The sequence below is a fragment of the Sinocyclocheilus grahami genome, unplaced genomic scaffold, assembly GCF_001515645.1.
Source record: "Sinocyclocheilus grahami isolate Dianchi unplaced genomic scaffold, SAMN03320097.WGS_v1.1 scaffold136.1, whole genome shotgun sequence".
Classification (NCBI taxonomy): Eukaryota; Metazoa; Chordata; class Actinopteri; order Cypriniformes; family Cyprinidae; genus Sinocyclocheilus; species Sinocyclocheilus grahami.
The window spans coordinates 1,901,210-1,921,854 of NW_015505315.1; the positions used below are offsets into that span (position 1 = coordinate 1,901,210).

The 20,645-nt window shown below is 38.6% G+C and overlaps 1 protein-coding gene across 2 annotated transcripts in view; it reads left to right on the top strand.

The window, feature by feature from the left end:
* LOC107591034 (phosphorylase b kinase regulatory subunit beta-like) overlaps window positions 1-20,645 on the top strand; it is a 78,306-nt gene that overhangs the window by 2,407 nt on the left and 55,254 nt on the right. For both annotated transcript variants that reach the window (XM_016280038.1, XM_016280037.1), the window contains exons 3-6: window positions 4,467-4,605; window positions 8,013-8,112; window positions 19,919-20,026; window positions 20,527-20,607. In XM_016280038.1, coding sequence (XP_016135524.1) covers window positions 4,467-4,605; window positions 8,013-8,112; window positions 19,919-20,026; window positions 20,527-20,607 — 428 coding nt within the window. The remainder of the gene's footprint in view (window positions 1-4,466; window positions 4,606-8,012; window positions 8,113-19,918; window positions 20,027-20,526; window positions 20,608-20,645) is intronic.

Here is a 20,645-nt window from a genome sequence, read left to right on the forward strand (position 1 = left end):
TGCATGTTTACATTACAGTACAAAATTGTTCCTTAAAGGGGTCATGAACTGAGAAACCAAAATTCCCTTGATCTTTTGACATACAGTGCTGCTTGAAAGTTTGTGAACCCTTTAGAATTGACTATATTTCTGCATAAATATGACCCAAAACATAATTAGATTTTCACTCAAATCCTGAAAGTAGACAAGAGAATCCAATCAAACGAAGGAGACAAAAATATATACTTTGTCATTTATTTATTGAGAAAAATGATCCGGTGTTAAATATTTGTGAGTGGCAAAAGTATGTTAATCTTTGCTTTCAGTATCTGGTGTGACCCCCTTTTGCAGCAATAACTGCAAGTAACGTTTCTTGTAACTGCTGATCAGTCCTGCACAACGGCTTGTAGGAATTTTAGCCCATTCTTCAGTACAGAACCATTTCAACTCTGTGATGTTGGTGGGTTTCCTTCTATGAACTGCTTGCTTCAGGTTCTTCCACAAAATTTCAATTGGATTAAGGTCTGGAATTTGACTCAGTCATTCCAAAACATTCCAACTTTGTTCTTCTTTAACCACTCTTTGGTAGAACAACTTGTGTGCTTGGGGTCGTTGTCTTGCTGCATGACCCACTTTCTCTTGAGATCCAGTTCTTGGACAGATGTCCTGACATTTTCCTTCAGAATTTGCTGGTATAATTCAGAATTCATTGTTCCATCAATGATGGCAAGCCATCCTGACCCAGATGCAGCAAAACAGGCCCAAACCATGATACTACCACCACCATGTTTCACAGATGGGATAAGGTTCTTATGCTGGAATGCAGTGTTTTCTTTCTCCAAACATAACGCTGCTCATTTAAACCATTTAAATATTCTATTTTGGTCTCATCCATCCACAAAACAGGGATGTCTTGTCAAAGTCTTGTCCACATGATCTTTAGCAAACTGCAGATGGGCAGCGATGTTCTTTTTGGAGAGCAGTGGCTTTCTTCTTGCGACTCCTGATGATGGACTCATAAACATTAACATTCACCAATGCGAGAAAGGCCTTTAGTTACTTAGAAGTTAACCTGCAGTCCTTTGAAACCTAGTGGACTTTTACACGTCTTGCTTTTAGAGTGTTCTTTGTTGTCGCCCCACTCCTGGGGAGGGTAACAGTGGTCTTGAATTTCCTCCATTTGTACACAATCTGTCTGACTGTGGATTGGTGGAGTCCAAACTCTTTAGAGATGGCTTTGAAAGCTTTTCTAGCCTGATGAACAGCGTCAACTCTTTTTCTGAGGTCCTCAGAGATCTCATTTGTTTGTGCCATGATACACTTCCACAAACATGACCAAACTTTGATAGATCCCTGTTCTTTTATATAAAACAGGGCACACACTGACACTTGATAGTCATCTCACTGATTAAAAACACCTCTGAACAGATGGACTCTTAATTTCACCTTCAAATAAACAGCTAATCCTAGAGATTCACATACTTTTGCTGCTCACAGATATGTAGTATTGGATCATTTTCCTGAATAAATAAATGACAAAGTATATATTTTCATCTCATTTGTTTGATTGGGTTCTCTTTGTCAACTTTCAGGACTTGATGATCTGATCTGATGATTTTTTTGGGTTATATTTATGCAGAAATATAGACCGTTCTAAAGGGTTCACAAACTTTCAAGCAGCACTGTATAAGAGGTCACTGTACTATAAAAACCTGTAAATCCTGTAAATTTCAGAACTCAAAACTTTGTCGTTAGTCTAAAAACAGCTTATATTGAAGCCAGTCTACCAAATCGACTGTACCTCTCTATGATGTAAAAGTGTGGCTAAACACCACCTCTGCAGAAGATCATCAACGCCTGCTTCTACATCACTGCCTGTTTAGCCCCACCCACTGATTAACGCATGTAGTGTTTGCAAGAGTGAAATGCAGAAACCAAATCATAAAGATGATCCGAAGATATCAAGATGCAGTGCAGTGCCGAGGTGTGGAAAAAACAGTGGAATAAATGTTACTATGCTACTACTGTAGAAATGTAGCAAATTGCGGCCCTATTGAGTTTTGTATTATATTTGGATTTGAACTTCAGTTTAACCAGTTTGAAAAAAGTGTGTAAACATGCAAATTGGTCTGTAGGTACTTGGTTACAGTAAAATGGTTGTCATTGTGCCTCATTGAGAAAACAATCAATGTAATTTGAAAGATGCAGTCATTCAATGTACTTTGTGCCAATGCAATAAAAAATTATTTATATGGCCTACAAAGAGTTTTGAAAAGTGATCTAAGTATTGCGAAATGTATCCTAGTGATTTAATTCTTAAATGTGTCTTGTTTTTAAAGATATTTTTTACAGGACAAGAGAGAATATGACCCCACCAGATCTGTGCCCTATTTACTGTACATTTATATGCATGCAAACTGTGGAACTCTCTGTCTAATTCTTATTGCAAAAAAGGTGTTTGACCAATAGATGGAGGACATAAACATCTCAGATTGACCTTATGGTTCAATACAAAGAACATAGACTCCAGCTGCTTGTTTTAAAATATTATAGGATAGTGGTGTTTATGGTGTATCTGTTTTGTCTAGCACACCTGATTCAATCTCTCAGCTCATTAGCAGAATACTCGGTGAACTTGTTTCATCCTCCACAAAAATGATGGAAAAGCCTTGTTTCTTGAACACTGCATACATGAAGTCTATGTTTTCAATCTCTTTCCTCCATCCGGACTTCAACCTGTTCCTAAAGCTCATTTAAAATCCCCCAGACAGCCAACCCTGAGATGAGAGCTCTGCAGGGTGAGAGAGAGGGAGGAAGTGAGAGAGAACAAAGAGAAAAGAGTGACCGAGAGGATGCTTCTCATTTCAATGATCCTTTTGAATGAGTCATGGTTGAAGCAGACAAACGTACAGCGTTAGCGCAGGGTAATCTCGTTTTGAAAGTGAATCCCAATGTCATTCCCTATAAGACGAATCCTACAATAATAAATAAATGTGGTAAGTTTCATAATTCGGATAGTAATGGTTTTGGTAGACTCTTCCTTGGAGCTGAATCTCAGCTATGGAGCTGAACTATAAGTACTGTATATGAATGCAGCACATTACATGCAACATGCACGGTATGTTATTCTGAACATTGTTATTGCCATTTTTATCTCCGGTCTTTCTCATTTTTCCGTCTTTCTCGCTCTCTTTCTGGGTTTTCCTATTTATGTGGTAATGAAATCATGCTTCAGTGCTTCTCATTTCCTCTTCTTCTCCTCTCCGGCCTGTTTGTTGTGAATGCAGTTCTGCTATCTTTCCCCTGCCTCCACAAGATTAAGGTTGGAGAAAACAAGCTTTAACTTTTAATGGGCAAAAGAGTCTCTTTCTCTGTCTCTCTCCTTCTGTGTGGTCACCCCCCCCCCCCCCCCCCCCCCTTTCTTCTTGGTGTATAAAAATGGCTTCTTCGTGGAAACCTCGTGTTTGTGTGTGCAGTTTTAGGGGTTGATTTAGAGGTGTATTATGCTGTTAGATGATGAGAGAGATGCAGTCTTCAAAGACCTTGCATCTAGAGTGCTGTGATGCATTCTATCCCTCATGCTAAAGATGCGTGTGAATATGTCATTTCGCTTCTTTTCTTTTCTCTGTAGAAGTCACTTAATGCACAGGTGGTCCTCTGCATGCTGCACCGATTTTTAAATGACTGCAAGTGAGATTTTCTTGATTAGTAATTTAAGGTTTTCACAGGAGCAAATGGGCAGTAATAGCAGGCTGTGAGGCAGATTTCGACAGATTAATTGATCTCTCAACTGTTCCTCCCTGAAACATTCTGGAAGACTCCAACTGCAATCTTCCTTTCAGTCCTGCCGGCATCAACCGCAGTTACAGTACAAGGCCTAATCAGATGAAGATATTTATCGCCCTTTCTGGATTGCCAGATTCTTCCGATGGGAGTCGGAGTAATCCTGGCTGCAGTCTCTCTGAAGAGTATATTAATATTCTGACTAATTCCCCCCAGTGTCTCCTTATCCTCCAGCCCTGCTGGCACTGTCTCTTTGAATTGACCCAAACTCTACATAACAAATGATGGCTCGGAATGAATGGCCCCTTCATTTGTGCTGCCGTAATGTGCTGATGAAAAATGAATTGCCCTATTCAGCCTGATTATACATTAGTAAAGAGAAATCACAGTGGAGAGAGAGAAAGTTTAACAGTTGGGCACAGTGATGGATAAAGCTGTTACCTTTTTTTTTTTGTTTTACAGTTTTTTTTTACTTCATAATATTGATGAAGACGAGAAACTTGCAATAATATTTCATTAGCTTAATTATACATGCAGTGGTATTTTATGTCAGACAGCTAGAATAACAGGTGTAAAAAGGTGTTCATCAAAGATGCGTAAACAGCAAGTTACAGTAAGTGTTTGTGGAGGCACCTGCTGTTGCTGTGGGCTGTTGATAGTAACACTATCTGTTTTTATCTTTGTCTTTCTTTCATTTCTTCTAGTCAAGAGCACCATTCTGAATTATCAGAGCCCTACCACTGGTCTGTTCCCAGTGAAGACCTGTTCCACCTGTAAGGAGGCTAAAGTCAGAGACTCCCTCTACTGCGCTGCCAGTATCTGGGCACTGGCACTGGCATACAGGTAGTACCGAGTAGTAATGTATGTGCAATACCTTTCTATAAATTGTTTCTTTTCTAGTTTACATGATCAAGATGATAATCAGTATGACCAAGTGCTACATGTATATCAAGTGCTATATACTGTATATTTAGAGATGATTAATAATTAAGAAGAAGTTTATCTTAAAAAAAAAAAAAGCCAAAAGATAAGTGTGGTGTGCATGGTGTGCATATGCAACACGGCAAAAACAGCACAGAGGCCCCATATGCAGTGGTGTACTGTATATACCATCTGTGGTGTCTGGGAAAAACAAAATGAGTTTAACAGAGAAAAAAGGCTGAACAAACTATTTTACACCGTCTTAAAGCATATCTGTTAGTGAGCTATTTTAGTGAGCAAGAGGAATCTGTATTTTCAGATGAGTTGTATTATGCACAAAAACATGTGAATGTTTATTTATACTGGTTGTTGTGTCACTTGGTTTAAACAGACCTTATGTCTATGATTTTTGCCTAAATAAGCAGTATTGTGATAGGCCTCTTTAAATGAAACCTTGAAAATGAATGCTTCATTATCGTAGGGAAAAATTAAATATGCGGTTTACATACACTAATATTCAAAAGGTTTTGGTATGTTTCTTTTTTCTTTTTTTTTAAGAAATTAATATTTTTATTCAGCATTGATCAAAAGTGAGAGTAAAGAAATTTATGTTGCAACAGATTTCTATTTCAAATCAATCAATTTCAAATAAATTTTTTTTTTTTTAAAGGAACACTCCACTATTTTTTGAAAATAGGCAAATTTTTCAACTCCCCTAGAGTTAAACAGTTGAGTTTTACTGTTTTCGAATCCATTCAGCCGATCTCCGGGTCTGACGGTAGCACTTTTAGCTGTAGCTTAGCATAGATCATTGAATCTGATTAGACCGTTAGCATCTCGCTCAAAAATGACCAAAGAGTTTCTATATTTTTCCTATTTAAAACTGGACTCTTCTGTAGTTACATCGTGTAATAGGACCGACAGAAAATGAAAAGTTGCAATTTTCTAGGCCGATATGGCTAGGAACTATACTCTCATTCCGGCGTAATAATCAAGGAACTTTGCTGCCATACCATGGGTGCAGCAGGTGCCTGAAAATAGTTCCCAGCTAGGTAATAGAAAAAATATAGAAACTCTTTGGTCATTTTTTAGCGAGATGCTAACGGTCTAATCAGATTCAATGATCTATGCTAAGCTGCAGCTAAAAGTGCTACCACCAGACCCAGAGATCGGCTGAATGGATTCGAGAACGGTAAAACTCAACTGTTTAACTCTAGGGGAGTTGGAAAATTAGCATATTTTCAAAAAATAGTGGCGTGTTCCTTTTAACTTTCTGTTCATCAGAGATTCCTGCAAATAGTGCATTACAGTTTCTACTGAAATATTAAACAGCACAACTGTTTCCGACATTGATAATAATTAAAATATTTAAATTATTTCTGAAGAATTATGTGATGCTGAAGACTGGAGTGAAGGCTGCTGAATGGCAGCTGTGCCATCACAGGAATAAATTAGCACAAATTTAAAATGTAAAAAATTTAAATGTATTTAAACAGAAAACAGTTATTTTAAATTAATGTAATATTTCATAATGATGCTTTTTTTACTGTAGTTTTTATCAAATAAAAGCAGCCTTGGCATTTAAATAATCCATTAAAGGGTAGTGTAAGTATTCACTTTTGATAGATTTATATCAGTGGCAGCTTTAATCACATTGAGGTAAGCATGTTTACCCACTGATCAAGAGCAATTTGGCCCATTGATCAAGGTACATTTGTTCCAGTGCTCAAAATAGTGGACTGCTGTTTTACACTGCAGTTTCCAAAGCTCAGGTAAGACAAAATTAGACTGAACTTAATGTCCAGGGATGTACTGGATACCGGATAGCTTAAAGGTTATATGTTCAAACTCTGCAAGGGGGAATTGTCAAACTCTCACCTTTATGCCCTTGAACAAGATATTGGAGCTAAAGCCCAGGTTCCTCTTGGGGGATTGTCCAAAGTCACTTTGAGTCCAAGATGTTATGACCAAACACCGCCCTGCTTGCTCTTTAACTGGGCTGTTGTAGAGCATTTATCTTGTTCTTTAGCTGCTTCAGTGATTTGGCTTTGTGTTCTGAATCATTTTCTTCTCTAAAAATGAACTTTCTCCCAAGAGGTTCACTTGCAGTATTTCCTTGTGTTTTGCTCCGTCTTTCATTTGAAGGCAGATTTCCCTCCAAAAATAAGAATAAGATCTGCCATCATTTATTCAGCCTCATGTCATTCCAAACCTCTGTGACTTCTGTTGAATGCAAAATAAGATGCTTTGAAGAAAGCATTTTGTGACAAGGACAAAAAATCTTCATAAAACACAATAAAAGTCCTTTTTGTTCAGGCGGGAGGTTGTGATGCATGACCGTTTTTAGGCAGTGTCTGATTGGTTTGGTATTGCTCTTTCCCTTCGTAATAATTGAACCAACGCTGACTGGGACAACTAAACACTTGAATATTGTTTTGTAGGTTTATTTTCCTTATTCATATCTCTAACAGCCATGGTTGTTTGTCATTCATAATAATAATTAACAGTTGAACTGAGAATGCCATTTAAATTCCAATTCAGTTCTGAATTGATTTGAGGTAGCACACAGGATGCAGAATTTTAATGTAATTTTTAACTAGAAAGGCAAAGTTTAAATGTTCTAGAAAAAAATACTGACGTATAAAGATTTATTGTCCTTTTATATTTTCACAATTTCACAATATCTTCACTGAATTTCAGTATTCTGTAAAAAGGGAATTATAGATATTCTAAACACATATAATATATCTATCCTATGCACAAACACACACACACACCTCCCTTCTTTCTAAAGCAGGTCACCAGCACTCTGGGGGCCCGGGTCAAGGTTACAAGATTTATAGGAGGGCACCCAAGAAAGAGACTTTCCATTGAACTCTTAAGACAAAGTGTTATTTTTTCCCTTCTCACTCCTCCTGGAGAGGGTTGTTCCTCTAGAGGACGAATGTGAGGATAAAAATAGAGAGCAGGCGTATATCAGAGACGGGCGTAGTCATCAGTCTTCACCTGTGCATATTAGCATTGTCAGAGGAGTTTAATTAAGATTATTCCAATTTGACAGCAAAGCCTGAATCCATTACTTATTCTCTATATGTCTCTGTAAGAGTATATGTGGGTGGTGTTTGCACATGCATGCTCTACATGAGCTTTCTCTCTATGTGTTAAAGGTTTGTCTCATTTGCTTGTTTGCTTTTTTATGACTGTGATAGTTTCACCACTTAACTTAGTAGATGGTAATGGCATGCTGCAGATTCTTTGCTATTTAAAATATGCATTTTCAACATAATGAAGTGTTTTCTAGGAACTCATGCAGAATGTTTGTCGCACAGGCACATTGACGATGACATGGGCCGCACTCATGAACTGGAGCACTCTGCTATCAAGTGCATGCGGGGGATTATGTACTGCTACATGCGGCAGTCTGATAAGGTGGGTCACAGCGTCACACCATAGGACAGAACGTAGCAGTGCTGCATGCATCAATTGTGCCTTTTGAAAACTCGAGCAACCTGCTGAAGATCGCTTTATTCACCCCTGGTGAGCGGTTTCATACTACAAAACAACCTTACGGTTCTCTTGATCATTTTTGGTACTGTTCTTTTAAGGTTAAGGTTACGCTTATGAAGCAGCTTGCAGGTCAAACGTCCTTGTGCAGAGTTGGTGCAAGTTTGGCAAGATTGCATAGTTTGCATTTAGCACTGCATGCAATTTGTTGTCCATTGTGACCCCTAAACTTGTTCACATTGGTTGATTGACTAACTTTGCCATGTATTTCTTTATGTAGATTTCCACTGTACCTCAGATTTGTTTTCACAGAAAATGTACACGCATCCCATACTTTTCACATTTTCTCCAGTTCACCACACTTTCAGGCAACACTGGGTTTTCTGTTCTGTTCTGGGGTTTATTGTAAATCTCAGAAAGAACTCTACACATGGCATGAGGCTTTTTTATGGCCCCACTCAGTGTTTCATGGCTCAACACCAGTAAGGAGTTTTTTTCCCTTCAAGCCTGGCAGGACAGTAGTTGCAATTTTTACTTACCCTACCATTATAATTAGCTCCACCATAAAATAGTGATTTTATTTAGCAATGTATTTTTATATTTACTAGAAATAATATTTATGTTTTTCATGAAATGTTATACAGTTAGTTTAACCAGAAATGAAAATTGTCATCATTTAATCAGCCTTTTTAATCAGACTTTTGTTTGTCTTTGAAAAACAAATTAACATATTTGTGATGAAACCTGAGAGATTTCATTAAAAAAAGAAATAAAATCCATTGGAAGTCCACACAAACAAAAATTTGATCAAAGCACATGTCAGAGTACACTGGTTCTCATACCTCAAGCAAGCGTGTTTGATGTTCTCTATGTATGTGTGTTTATAATAGTTCTGTCAAATGATTAATCGCGATTAATCACATCCAAAATATACGTTTTTGTTTACATAATATATGTGTGTGCTGTGAATATTTATGTATATACAAATACACACACATACAATATATATTTTGAAAATATTTACATATATTTACATGTATATATTTATATTCATATAATTTATATATAGATATATTTAATATATAAACATAACATATTTTTCTTAAATATACAGTGCCGTGAAAAGGTTTTTGCACCCTTCGTGTTTTTAAAAAATGTTTTGCATATTTGCCACACTTAAAAGATTCAAATCATCAAACAAATTTTCATATTACACAAAGATAATGCAAGTAAATACAAAATGCAGTTTTTAAATGATGATTTCATTTATTAAGGTAAAAAAGCTGTCCAAACCTACCTGGCCCTACATGAAAAATTAATTGTCCTCTCCTGTTAAATCATGAATGAATGAATGATGCATTCGAGTTTCACAATTTGAGTTGAATTACTGAAATAAATTAACTTTTCCACGACATTCTAATTTATTGAAATGCACCTGTATATAGCACTTTATTGTGTTTTGCTGTACACCCAAAGTGCTTTACAATCATGTGGGGGGGTCTCTCCTCAACCACCACCAGTGTGCAGCAGCCACCTGGATGATGCGACGGCAGCCACAGTACAAAGGCGCCAGTGCTCTTACCACACACCAGCTACAGGTGGAGAGGAAAGAGAGAGATAGAGCCAATTCAGTGGATGGGGATTATTAGGAGGCCTTGATTGACAAGGGCCAGTGGTGGCAGTTTGGCCACTGTGATTGTGAACTGTGATTAACCACATTATTTTAGAAAGCTGAGTTAAATTTCACTAGCCACACCCAGGCCTAATTACTGCCAGACATGTTGAATCAAGAAATCACTTAAATAGAACTTGTCTGACAAAGTGAAGCATGCTTAAAGAGCAACACATCATGCCGCAATCTAAAGAAATTCAAGAACAGATGAGAAACAAAATAGTTGACATGTATCAGTCTGGAAAGGATTATAAAGCCATTTCTAAGGCTTTGGGACTCCAGCGAACCACGGTCAGAGCCATTATCCACAAATGGAGAAAACTTGGAACAGTGGTGAACCTTCCCAGGAGTGGCCGGCCTACCAAAGTTACTCATCCAGGAGGTCATAAAAGAACCCAGAACAACATCTAAAGAACTGCAGGCCTCACTTGCCTCAATTAAGGTCAGTGTTCATGATTCAACAATAAGAAAGAGACTGGGCAAAAACGGCATCCATGGGAGAGTTCCAAGGCAAAAGCCATTGCTGACCAAAAAGAACACAAAGGCTCGTCTCACATTTGCCCAAAAATATCTTGATTATCCCCAAGACTTTTGAGCAAATATTCGGTGGACTTTTTGAAGGTGTGTGTCACGTTACATCTGGCGAAAACCAACACAGCATTTAATAAAAAGCACATCGTACCAACAGTCAAACATGGTGGGGATAATGTGATGGTCTGGGGTTGCTTTGCAGCTTCAGGACCTGGATGAATTGCCATAATTGATGGAACCATGAATTCTGCACTCCATCAGAAAATTCTGAAGGAGAATGTCACGTTGTCAGTTTGTGACCTCAAGCTCGCTTGGGTTATGCAGCAGGACAATGATCCCAAACACACCAACAAGTTCATCTCTGAATTGCTCAAGAAAAACTAAATTAAGGTTTTGGAGTGGCCAAGTCAAAGTCCGGACTTAAATCCGATTGAGATGCTGTGGCATGACCTTGAAAAGTCCATTCATGCTCGAAAACCCTCCAATGTGGCTGAATTAAAATAATTCTGCAAAGAAGAGTGGGCCAAAATTCCTCCACAGCGATGTGAAAGACTCATTGGCCAGTTATCGCAAATGCTTGATTGCAGTTGTTGCTGCAAAGGGTGGCACAACCAGTTATTAGATTTAGGGGGCAATTACTTTCACGTAGTGCTAGGCAGGTTTGGAAAGCTTTTTTCCCTTAATAAATGAAATCATTATTTCAAAATGGTATTTTGCATTTACTCGGGTTATCTTTGTGTAATATTAAAATTTGTTTGATGATCTGAATCATTCAAGTGTGACAAATATGCAAAAAATAAAAATAAAAAAACAGGAAGGGGCAAAAACTTTTTCACACCACTGTATACATGCATGTATATTTATATATATATAATAAATATATGCAGTACACACATATATATATATATATATTATGTAGACTTTTATTTTGGATGCGATTAATCGTTTGACAGCACTAGTTGATAAATGTTTATATGTGATAAGCCTAAATTAAATCCGTTCATCATATAAAGTGATCGTAAGACCTTTCTTAAACCACTCAACTGCTTATTTACTTGCGTTATATGAACTTTTTGAATCGGAAAAGTTGTGGTGTAATTGACTTCTAAATTGAGGAACAGAAATCTTTCAGGTTTCATTACAAATATCTTCATGTGTTTCGAAGATGAACAAAACCTCTTATGGGTTTTGAATGACACAGGAGTATGTAATTATTGAAGGAATGTTTATTTTTGGATGAACTGCTTTCAAGTTTTCTTTATAAACTGGAAATCAAATAGCTTTTCTGTGGTTTTAACAGTTGGATGCTGCTGTAATCAGGGTTTTGACAATGTTCCCATGGCGAGCTGCCTGGAGTTGCTGCGGTCATTTGCTTAGTTGTTGGGCTTCCTATTTTGGTCCTGCTGGTAATGTGTGTGTGTGTGTGTGCTTTACCACCAACTGAAAGGAAATGTTAAGTAATTTAACATTTAACATTCTTTTAACATTTAAAATAACACACTGTCAAATTGCTCATAGTGATTTACTACTGGTGAGATTTTGCCAATACCTCCCTTCATATACAGTGGGGCAAAAAAGTATTTAGTCAGCCACCAATTGTGCAAGTTCTCCCACTTAAAAAGATGAGAGAGGCCTGTAATTTTCATCATAGGTATACCTCAACTATGAGAGACAAAATGAGAAAAAAAAATCCAGAAAATCACATTGTAGGATTTTTAAAGAATTTATTTGCAAATTATGGTGGAAAATAAGTATTTGGTCACCTACAAACAAGCAAGATTTCTGGTTCTCACAGACCTGTAACTTCTTTTTAAGAGGCTCCTCTGTCTTCCACTCGTTACCTGTATTAATGGCATCTGTTTGAACTCGTTATCAGTATAAAAGACACCTGTCCACAACCTCAAACAGTCATGTCCAGGCCTGTCTGAAGTTTGCTAGAGAGCATTTGGATGATCCAGAAGAGGATTGGGAGAATGTCATATGGTCAGATGAAACCAAAATAGAACTTTTTGGTAAAAACTCAACTTGTCGTGTTTGGAGGAGAAAGAATGCTGAGTTGCATCCAAAGAACACCATACCTACTGTGAAGCATGGGGGTGGAAACATCATGCTTTGGGGCTGTTTTTCTGCAAAGGGACCAGGACGACTGATCTGTGTAAACGAAAGAATGAATGGGGCCATGTATCGTGAGATTTTGAGTGAAAACCTCCTTCCATCAGCAAGGGCATTGAAGATGAAACGTGGCTGGGTCTTTCAGCATGACAATGATCCCAAACACACCGCCCGGGCAACGAAGGAGTGGCTTCGTAAGAAGCATTTCAAGGTGCTGGAGTGGCCTAGCCAGTCTCCCGATCTCAACCCCATAGAAAATCTTTGGCGGGAGTTGAAAATCCGTGTTGCCCAGTGACAGCCCCAAAACATTACTGCTCTAGAGGAGATCTGGATGGAGGAATGGGCCAAAATACCAGCAACTGTGTGTGAAAACCTTGTGAAGACTTACAGCAAACGTTTGACCTCTGTCATTGCCAACAAAGGGTATATAACAAAGTATTGAGATGAAATTTTGTTATTGACCAAATACTTATTTTCCACCATAATTTGCAAATAAATTCTTTAAAAATCCTTACAATGTGATTTTCTGGATTTTTTTCTCATTTTGTCTCTCATAGTTGAGGTATACCTATGATGAAAATTACAGGCCTCTCTCATCTTTTTAAGTGGGAGAACTTGCACGATTGGTGGCTGACTAAATACTTTTTTGCCCCACTCTATGTACAGTACACAATTATTTACATATAAAAGATCCCTGGAAAAGGTTTTTTTCATGTTCCAACGGTTGTAGAACGTTTCTAGATACAAGACTAACTTACTACAGGTTATATTTTGCCAATATCTCCCTTATGGTATGTACAGTACACAAATATATTTTTAAAAAACTACAGTAATTCACCAAAATAATTTTTTCATGTTCCAACGGTTGTAGAACGTTTCTAGATACAAGACTAACTTACTACAGGTTATATTTTGCCAATATCTCCCTTATGGTATGTACAGTACACAAATATATTTTTAAAAAACTACAGTAATTCACCAAAATAATTTTTTCATGTTCCACAGGTTGTAGTACGTTACTAGTTACAAGACTGACTTCATGTGAAATTTTGCTACTATCTCCCTTACTGTATGTACCATTCACAATTATTAAAAAAATAATAATAATCTATAAGACCCCGAAAGAGATTTTTCACGTTCCAAAAGTTGTAGTATAAAATATTGATGTACTTTATGTACAATAAGGGAGGTATTAGCAAAATTTCACCTATAGTAAGTCAGTCTAGTCACTAGGAATGTACCACAACATTTGGACATGTACTCCCGGAGAACGGGAGAATACTTTTGAGATTCTTTGCTCCCGGATGTGCAAAGGCGAATTTTCTGTCGAATTTTAACCACTGAATTTGTGGAAGCGAATTTGGAAAGTCAAATGGACCGAAATTTGCCTGTCGAATATTATACATCGTATTTTTAAACAGATTGAATATTTTGGAAGTGAATTCTGGAAAGTGAATATGAATTACTGAATTTTTAATTATGAAAATGTGTGAGAAATATTTTGAATTGAAATATTCACAGCTTAAATAAACAACTATGTTAAATTTCAGGACATAAAAATGCAGGCCCTGGAAATACAAGGCATTAAAAGGCAAGCACTGTTAATGCAATGCATTATTTTTTCAGTTAGTGCTATTCAACGTTTTTTTTTGTTTCAAAGACATATGGCATTATTTTTCTTCCGTACTTTTTGGTTATGTACTGATGCACTAAAGCTTGGGAGGCTGACTTTAACTGTAAGAATAGTCTAATTTCACATGCAAAAGAGCTCATGTTAATGCAGATTTTACAGTTGGCCATTGCTCTATTGCAACTGTTCTCTCCCGGCGTAGACCTGAGCAATTACGCCTCTCTTGTGCCTTTGAAATTGTTCCATTTAATTTATTCCTGACCCCCAAGACCTGATTTGCAAGAAAGCTTTTCTGTGTCTTAATTATAATGCCTCGTTTATGCAGTTAATTACACAGTGCAGTGCACGTTAACATCTGTCTTATAGCATTCACAAAGAACATTGGCTTTTTAATAAACTCACAATGTGTTGCAACTGTTCATATCATCGGTTCCCCAGGTATATTCAACAGACGTGTTTACTGTGGCATGCTGCTGATAACACAAACACACTGTGAAAAATAAGTCACAAACAGATGAAAAGCAGGAAGGAAGCATGAATGCTTGAATTATAGTTAAGACATGCATGAGTTTCTTCTGCAGCTTTAAACTGATCTTTATGCACTCAGAAATACATGCATAAGAAGACTTATTTCACCAAGCAGCTAGCTTTGATGAGTTTAATAAAGGTTAATCAAAGTCACACATAATAAATCACTTTGATAGAGTTTCTATTTTGCCAAGTAGTGTGTCATAGAATAATAGATGTTCCTTTAGCAACTGAAGGTTACTCGATGCCCTGTTGTGCTTTCAGTTTTTATTGGCTTAATTTTACAGGCAGTAATGACTAACAGATGTTTCAAATGTCATCTTTTGTCTCACTGGTGTCTTTATCACTCTTTTTGCCTCTATCTATATTTGCTTTACTAAGACGTGGATTTGGACCAAGGGATGAGTGTTTTATTTTTTGCAGAAACTTACAGATGTGTTTGGCCTGTTCCTTTTCGATACTACACTCGTACTGCGTCTTGCTAGATGCATATGGGAAAAAGCCTTTTTTCTCCTGAACTGAAACCTGTTTTCATTCACGCAGTGAAACTGCATGGCCATTGGTTCGTGCAGTGTATTAAAAACGAACCAATGGCTAGGCGGCGAAGCTGCACGAGCCTATGGCGACGAAGCCCGCCAAAGCCCACTAGAATGGGCGGGGCATCTGGCTATATAAGCTGGCGTTCGCCACAGGATTCTCAGATTTCTTCTCCTTCAGCGATGACTCTATGTTTCTACGCTGATCCGAAGCCACTCGCCGTTGACACGCCTTCGCAGCTGGAATCGGGACCTCTCAGCATGGCTGACCTGCTTCTCTGCCGCTTCAGCGATGCAGCAGTTCCGGTCCGTTTCCCCTGCCACCATCCGGCGATACTAAAAGAGCTTGGTGTTGTTGCAAATGTTCCTACTTGCGGAAATCCCATGTGAAAGCTGCGATCACGGGAGCTATTTGTTCCCATTGCGAGAACTTCAGTCTCGCCTCTCTCTGCTCACAGATTGCATTCTTTTCAGAGAGCGACTCCGCCCCTTGCACCTTCCCGTTTTCTTCCTCCCAGGGACCTACACTTTAGCTGGTCAGGCGGCTTCGGCGCTTCATTCAATGGCGGTCCTCCAGGTCTCCTCTCTCAAGCGAACGGGTCAATGTGGCATCCTCGGCCCGACCTATGGGCCCTGCACCTCTGGCCGCTCGACGGGAGCCTTCGAGCCTCCCAGAGCGAGTCTTAAACACAATTTCGGGGGCAAGAGCCCCGTCTACGAGACACCTCTACGCCTTAAAGTGATCTTTTTTCACCGCTTGGTGTCTAAACCGCGGCAAAGTCCCTCATACTTTCGATTTGACAAAGGTATTGTAATTTCTGCAAGAGTTGCTGGATAAGGCACGCTCCCCAGCCACGCTCAAAGTCTATGTGGCGGCTTTAGCGGCCTCTCATGCCCCTATTGAGGGCCAATCGGTGGGCAGAAACAGCACGGTTATCCGCTTTCTAAGGGGTGCCAGGAGGCTGAATCCGCCTCGTCCCCCTACCGTCCCTTCATGGGATCTGCCCACTGTGCTGAGGGCCCTGAAGGGCCCCACTTTCGAGCCGCTACAGTCTGTCAACATTCGGTCGCTATAGCTAAAGACTGCTCTGCTTCTAGCACTGGCATCAGTAAAGCGACGGTTACGTACCTATGGTTCTCTCCACTCCGTTCAGAGCACAGGTCATTACGCTCTCCGCGCTTCCTCCCTCTGAAGAGGACAGAGAGCTATCTCTGCTCTGCCCCGTCAGAGCTCTGAGAATCTATATTGAGCGTTCCGCCCCCTATAAGCGGTCAGAACAACTCTTTGTCAGCTTCAGTAACCGCACCAAAGTGCTTCCGGTTACGAAGCAAAGACTCTCTAGATGGATAGTAGACTCCATCTCGCTAGCGTACTCTTCTTTGGGCCTTCAATGTCCCATTGGAGTATGGGCCCACTTGACTAGAGGCATCGCCTCGCCTGTCCATTGCGGATATTTGGGAGGCGGCCGACTGGGCCTCACCATCCACATTCGCAAGGTTTTATAACCTGGAAGTCCAGGCCTTGCAGGCCAGGGTCCTTTCCGCTTGAAGTGACATGCACTGTGTAAACAGATCTGGCAGAGAGCCCTTGGCCGTATCACGCTCAAGCTCTCTGGCATTAGTTCACCTGTTAGCTCTCGACCCCTGGGTGTCGAAGTTACAGGAGTACTCTGGAACGATTAACCAGGCCGGGTGTGACTTCAGGAAGCTCAGCCCGTCTTAGCCTTGGGTTTTTGTTAACTCCTCTATGGGCATTGGTTGCTTATGGAAGTTTGATACTTTTAGTCATTCCACTACATTAGCACGGCGTGATTGTACTGTGTTCCCATATGTGTCTAGCAAGACGCAGTACGAGTGTGGTATCGAAAGGGAACGTTCTTGGTTACTAACATAACCTTGGTTCCCTTAGATACAGGAACGAGTACTGCGTTGCTAGCCTTGCTATGTAGCTGCACGACTCAGTCGTCGCTTCAGTCGAAGTAACCTGAGAATCCTGTGGCGAATGCCCGCTTATATAGCCAGATTTCCCACCATATGGGAAAGGCTTTTTCCCATATGCGTCTAGCAAGATGCAGTACTCGTTCCCATATCTCAGGGAACCGAGGTTACGTTATACAGCTGTGTAACTGGTGTGAAAAAAATCATTGTGTATCTGGAACAGAAGAATGCCTCTCATGACCTGACGAGAGAGGGGAAGTAAAGAATAAAAAAATGGGCCACTTATTTATAACACTTAAAATATGCTGTAGGGCCCGTGTGTGTGGTGCAGTCAGTGGGAAAGGTCGTCGCTTCAGTCGAAGTAACCTGAGAATCCTGTGGCGAATGCCCGCTTATATAGCCAGATTTCCCACCATATGGGAAAGGCTTTTTCCCATATGCGTCTAGCAAGATGCAGTACTCGTTCCCATATCTCAGGGAACCGAGGTTACGTTAGTAACCAAGTACGTTATACAGCTGTGTAACTGGTGTGAAAAAAATCATTGTGTATCTGGAACAGAAGAATGCCTCTCATGACCTGACGAGAGAGGGGAAGTAAAGAATAAAAAAATGGGCCACTTATTTATAACACTTAAAATATGCTGTAGGGCCCGTGTGTGTGGTGCGGTCAGTGGGAAAGATCGGCCCAGTTTTCTGCTGTATTGATGGGTGAAGGGTCCCTTCCATAACTCTAGGATTATGTGAATGACTGCTAGAGATGGCTTTAGTCATGCGGTTCATTTTTCATGTTGTTTTTGGTTTACCGGCTTCTTTGCAACATAAGGACAAATATAAAGTAAGGACAAAATAGTCAAGGGATGTTGTTTGTCATATTGTACACACTAACATTTTGAGCTAGAGCAGAGAATCCCACTGTGTATCCAGGATTATAGAAGAGATGATATTCGATTAATGCATGTGTGGAAGATTGGAGAAATCCTTGGGGCTGTGTGGGATTTATGGGATACAGTCTGTGTGTGAAAATATCTTGATGGTCCAGTGTCACAACTAGTAGCATTCATCCAATATGGGTTGTTAAATGTGTGTGTTTTGTGTACATCTCATTTGTTATCATTGAATTATAAATTACATATAGCCAGTACACAAAAATTCCATTAAAATTATTAAATATTTTTAAAAAAAGTTGATAATATTAGAGGGAAAATCCCCATCGGCCATAGTTATTAGATCAAAATAGACTACTTTTAAATTCAAAATAGACTAGTATATCTGTATATATCGATTAATCAACTGATATTTGGCTGTCACTAATGTGTAGTGCATCTGCAATGAAATCTTTGATTTATTTAGTTTTTGTTTTGTTTTTCTGCTTTTTTATTTGTTTTTTTGCAGTTTATGCCTCATTTTTGTGCCACATTAAATAATCATGCATATATATTTTGCGACCTCATTCTCAACGTCTGGGAAAAAAACCCTGCGGCAGTCACGTCTGCTGGGTAGGTGATTGGTTTTCTGTGGTGATTCAGTGCAGAAGCCTTACCTATCGTCTGCATAATCTTCATATTTACTTGAGTTTATGACTCACATCTGTTCAGTGTACCGTTTATTTATCATCTTCATCTCTTTCTGTTTGATCACCTTTTAATTTAATCTGTTTGTTATGTCTTCAACTCTATAACAATCTGGTTTTTAATAAGCAAACTTTAGAGCAAATATCAATATCTGCAGCATGTGTCACGATTGGTCTGGGCATCTTTCACAGGAGAGAAATATGACATCCACTGCATTTAAAATTAATTTCTTTTCATCATAAAAAATAAGAATGTACTGTTTTTAAAAAGCTGTATTTATTTTGTGCATGTATGCTAGAATTAATGTCACAGTAGACCTTTACTGCTTGCAGCTATGAACTGCACTTCGTCTTTTGCCTGATCAGAGAATCATCCAGTGACCTTAACTAAATTACTTTATAATAGAGTGAATGCAGAAAAAACATGTTGGATTGTCTCTAATACATGCTGTACATCTGTTTTTTGGGAGATAATCATTATTGAAATGTCCTTTTATCGTTCCTATCCAATATTGTTAACTTATAAACTTTATTATGCCATCATCATTATTATTCTTCCTACATCCATCCAAACAATTATGAAATCACTTAATATGAAGTACACATGTAGCTTCAAATTGATGTTGCCACAGCAATTCCTTTTGTATTAATACCCAACATTCAGCACATCTTCCCAAAATTGCATGTCTGAAATCAGCTTGCGTGCAAAAATATCATCGGCATTATGGCATTTTCAAATGTTTTTGCTTTTGTATCATTGGTGACAGAGAATGTATTGTGTCCAGCAAAGCCCTAAAAACTCTAAAGCTTGAGTTATGTAGATACTTATCCTGATTGAGCATCTATTTCAAGCCAAGGAGACATCTGGGAGCACTACATCTTTCTTGCGGAGAGATGTACGCATTCAGAGTTGCTCCCAAATACCTACGTCATCTTAATTGTAATTTGCAGTTTATAAGCTAATGTACATTTACTGATATAATGTAATATTACAGAATGGTACTTTAAATGAGATAAAATTGTGTTCAGGAGCACAACTATGATCTGCAGAAATATCAATACACTCCTCCTTTTTTTTTTCTTCTTCTGACTCGCTTACCTTAGTAAGCATTTGATAAATTATGAAACGGCCAATACCTTGGTTATATCTTGCATTTTTCATTGACTCTACTTTTTTCCTCCGTCTTTTCTCTCTCACTCTAATATTCTCACAGGTGGAAAAGTTTAAGCAGGACCCGAGTCCATCCACGTGCCTGCACTCAATATTTAACTTGCAGACCGGAGATGAGGTTTATTCATATGAAGAGTACAGCCATCTACAGGTGCTTCCCACACTGCATTCACACACTATATTCATATAAACTGCCCAAAAGTTGTTTGCTTTACATAAGTGATATGTATGCTGCCTGTCACTCTCAATCAAAAAAAGTAATTATATACTATGAGTATCCTCTCTAACAGTACTGAGAATTTTGTAATGAGCTCTTGTGTCCTTCTCTTTCAGTATTTGATTATATTTTATGGATTATCTCATCTCATTCTTTATGACTGCTTGTTTATTTCATATATGCTGATGTAATATCTGCTGACTGGTCCAGCGGTCAACAGCCCACAAAATGAATTCAACCTTTTGAATTAAACTATTAAAATTAAATTTTGTCCAGTAATGGGCAAGTAATGAAAACTTCAGAGTTTCAAATTGCGGTCAGATTCTCCTTTTACTCACCATTACCCTTTACATTAGTGTGAGAATAAAGTTATATCATTGTAAAACGGCTCTAACTATAACCATTCTTGGATATTTCTTTGCTTTTCTTTTCAGATTGATGCCGTGTCTCTATTTCTGTTGTACCTGGTTGAAATGATTTGTTCTGGCCTACAAATAATCTACAATACAGATGAGGTATGAGTGCGGGAACTGTTTATAAAAAAATAACAGTA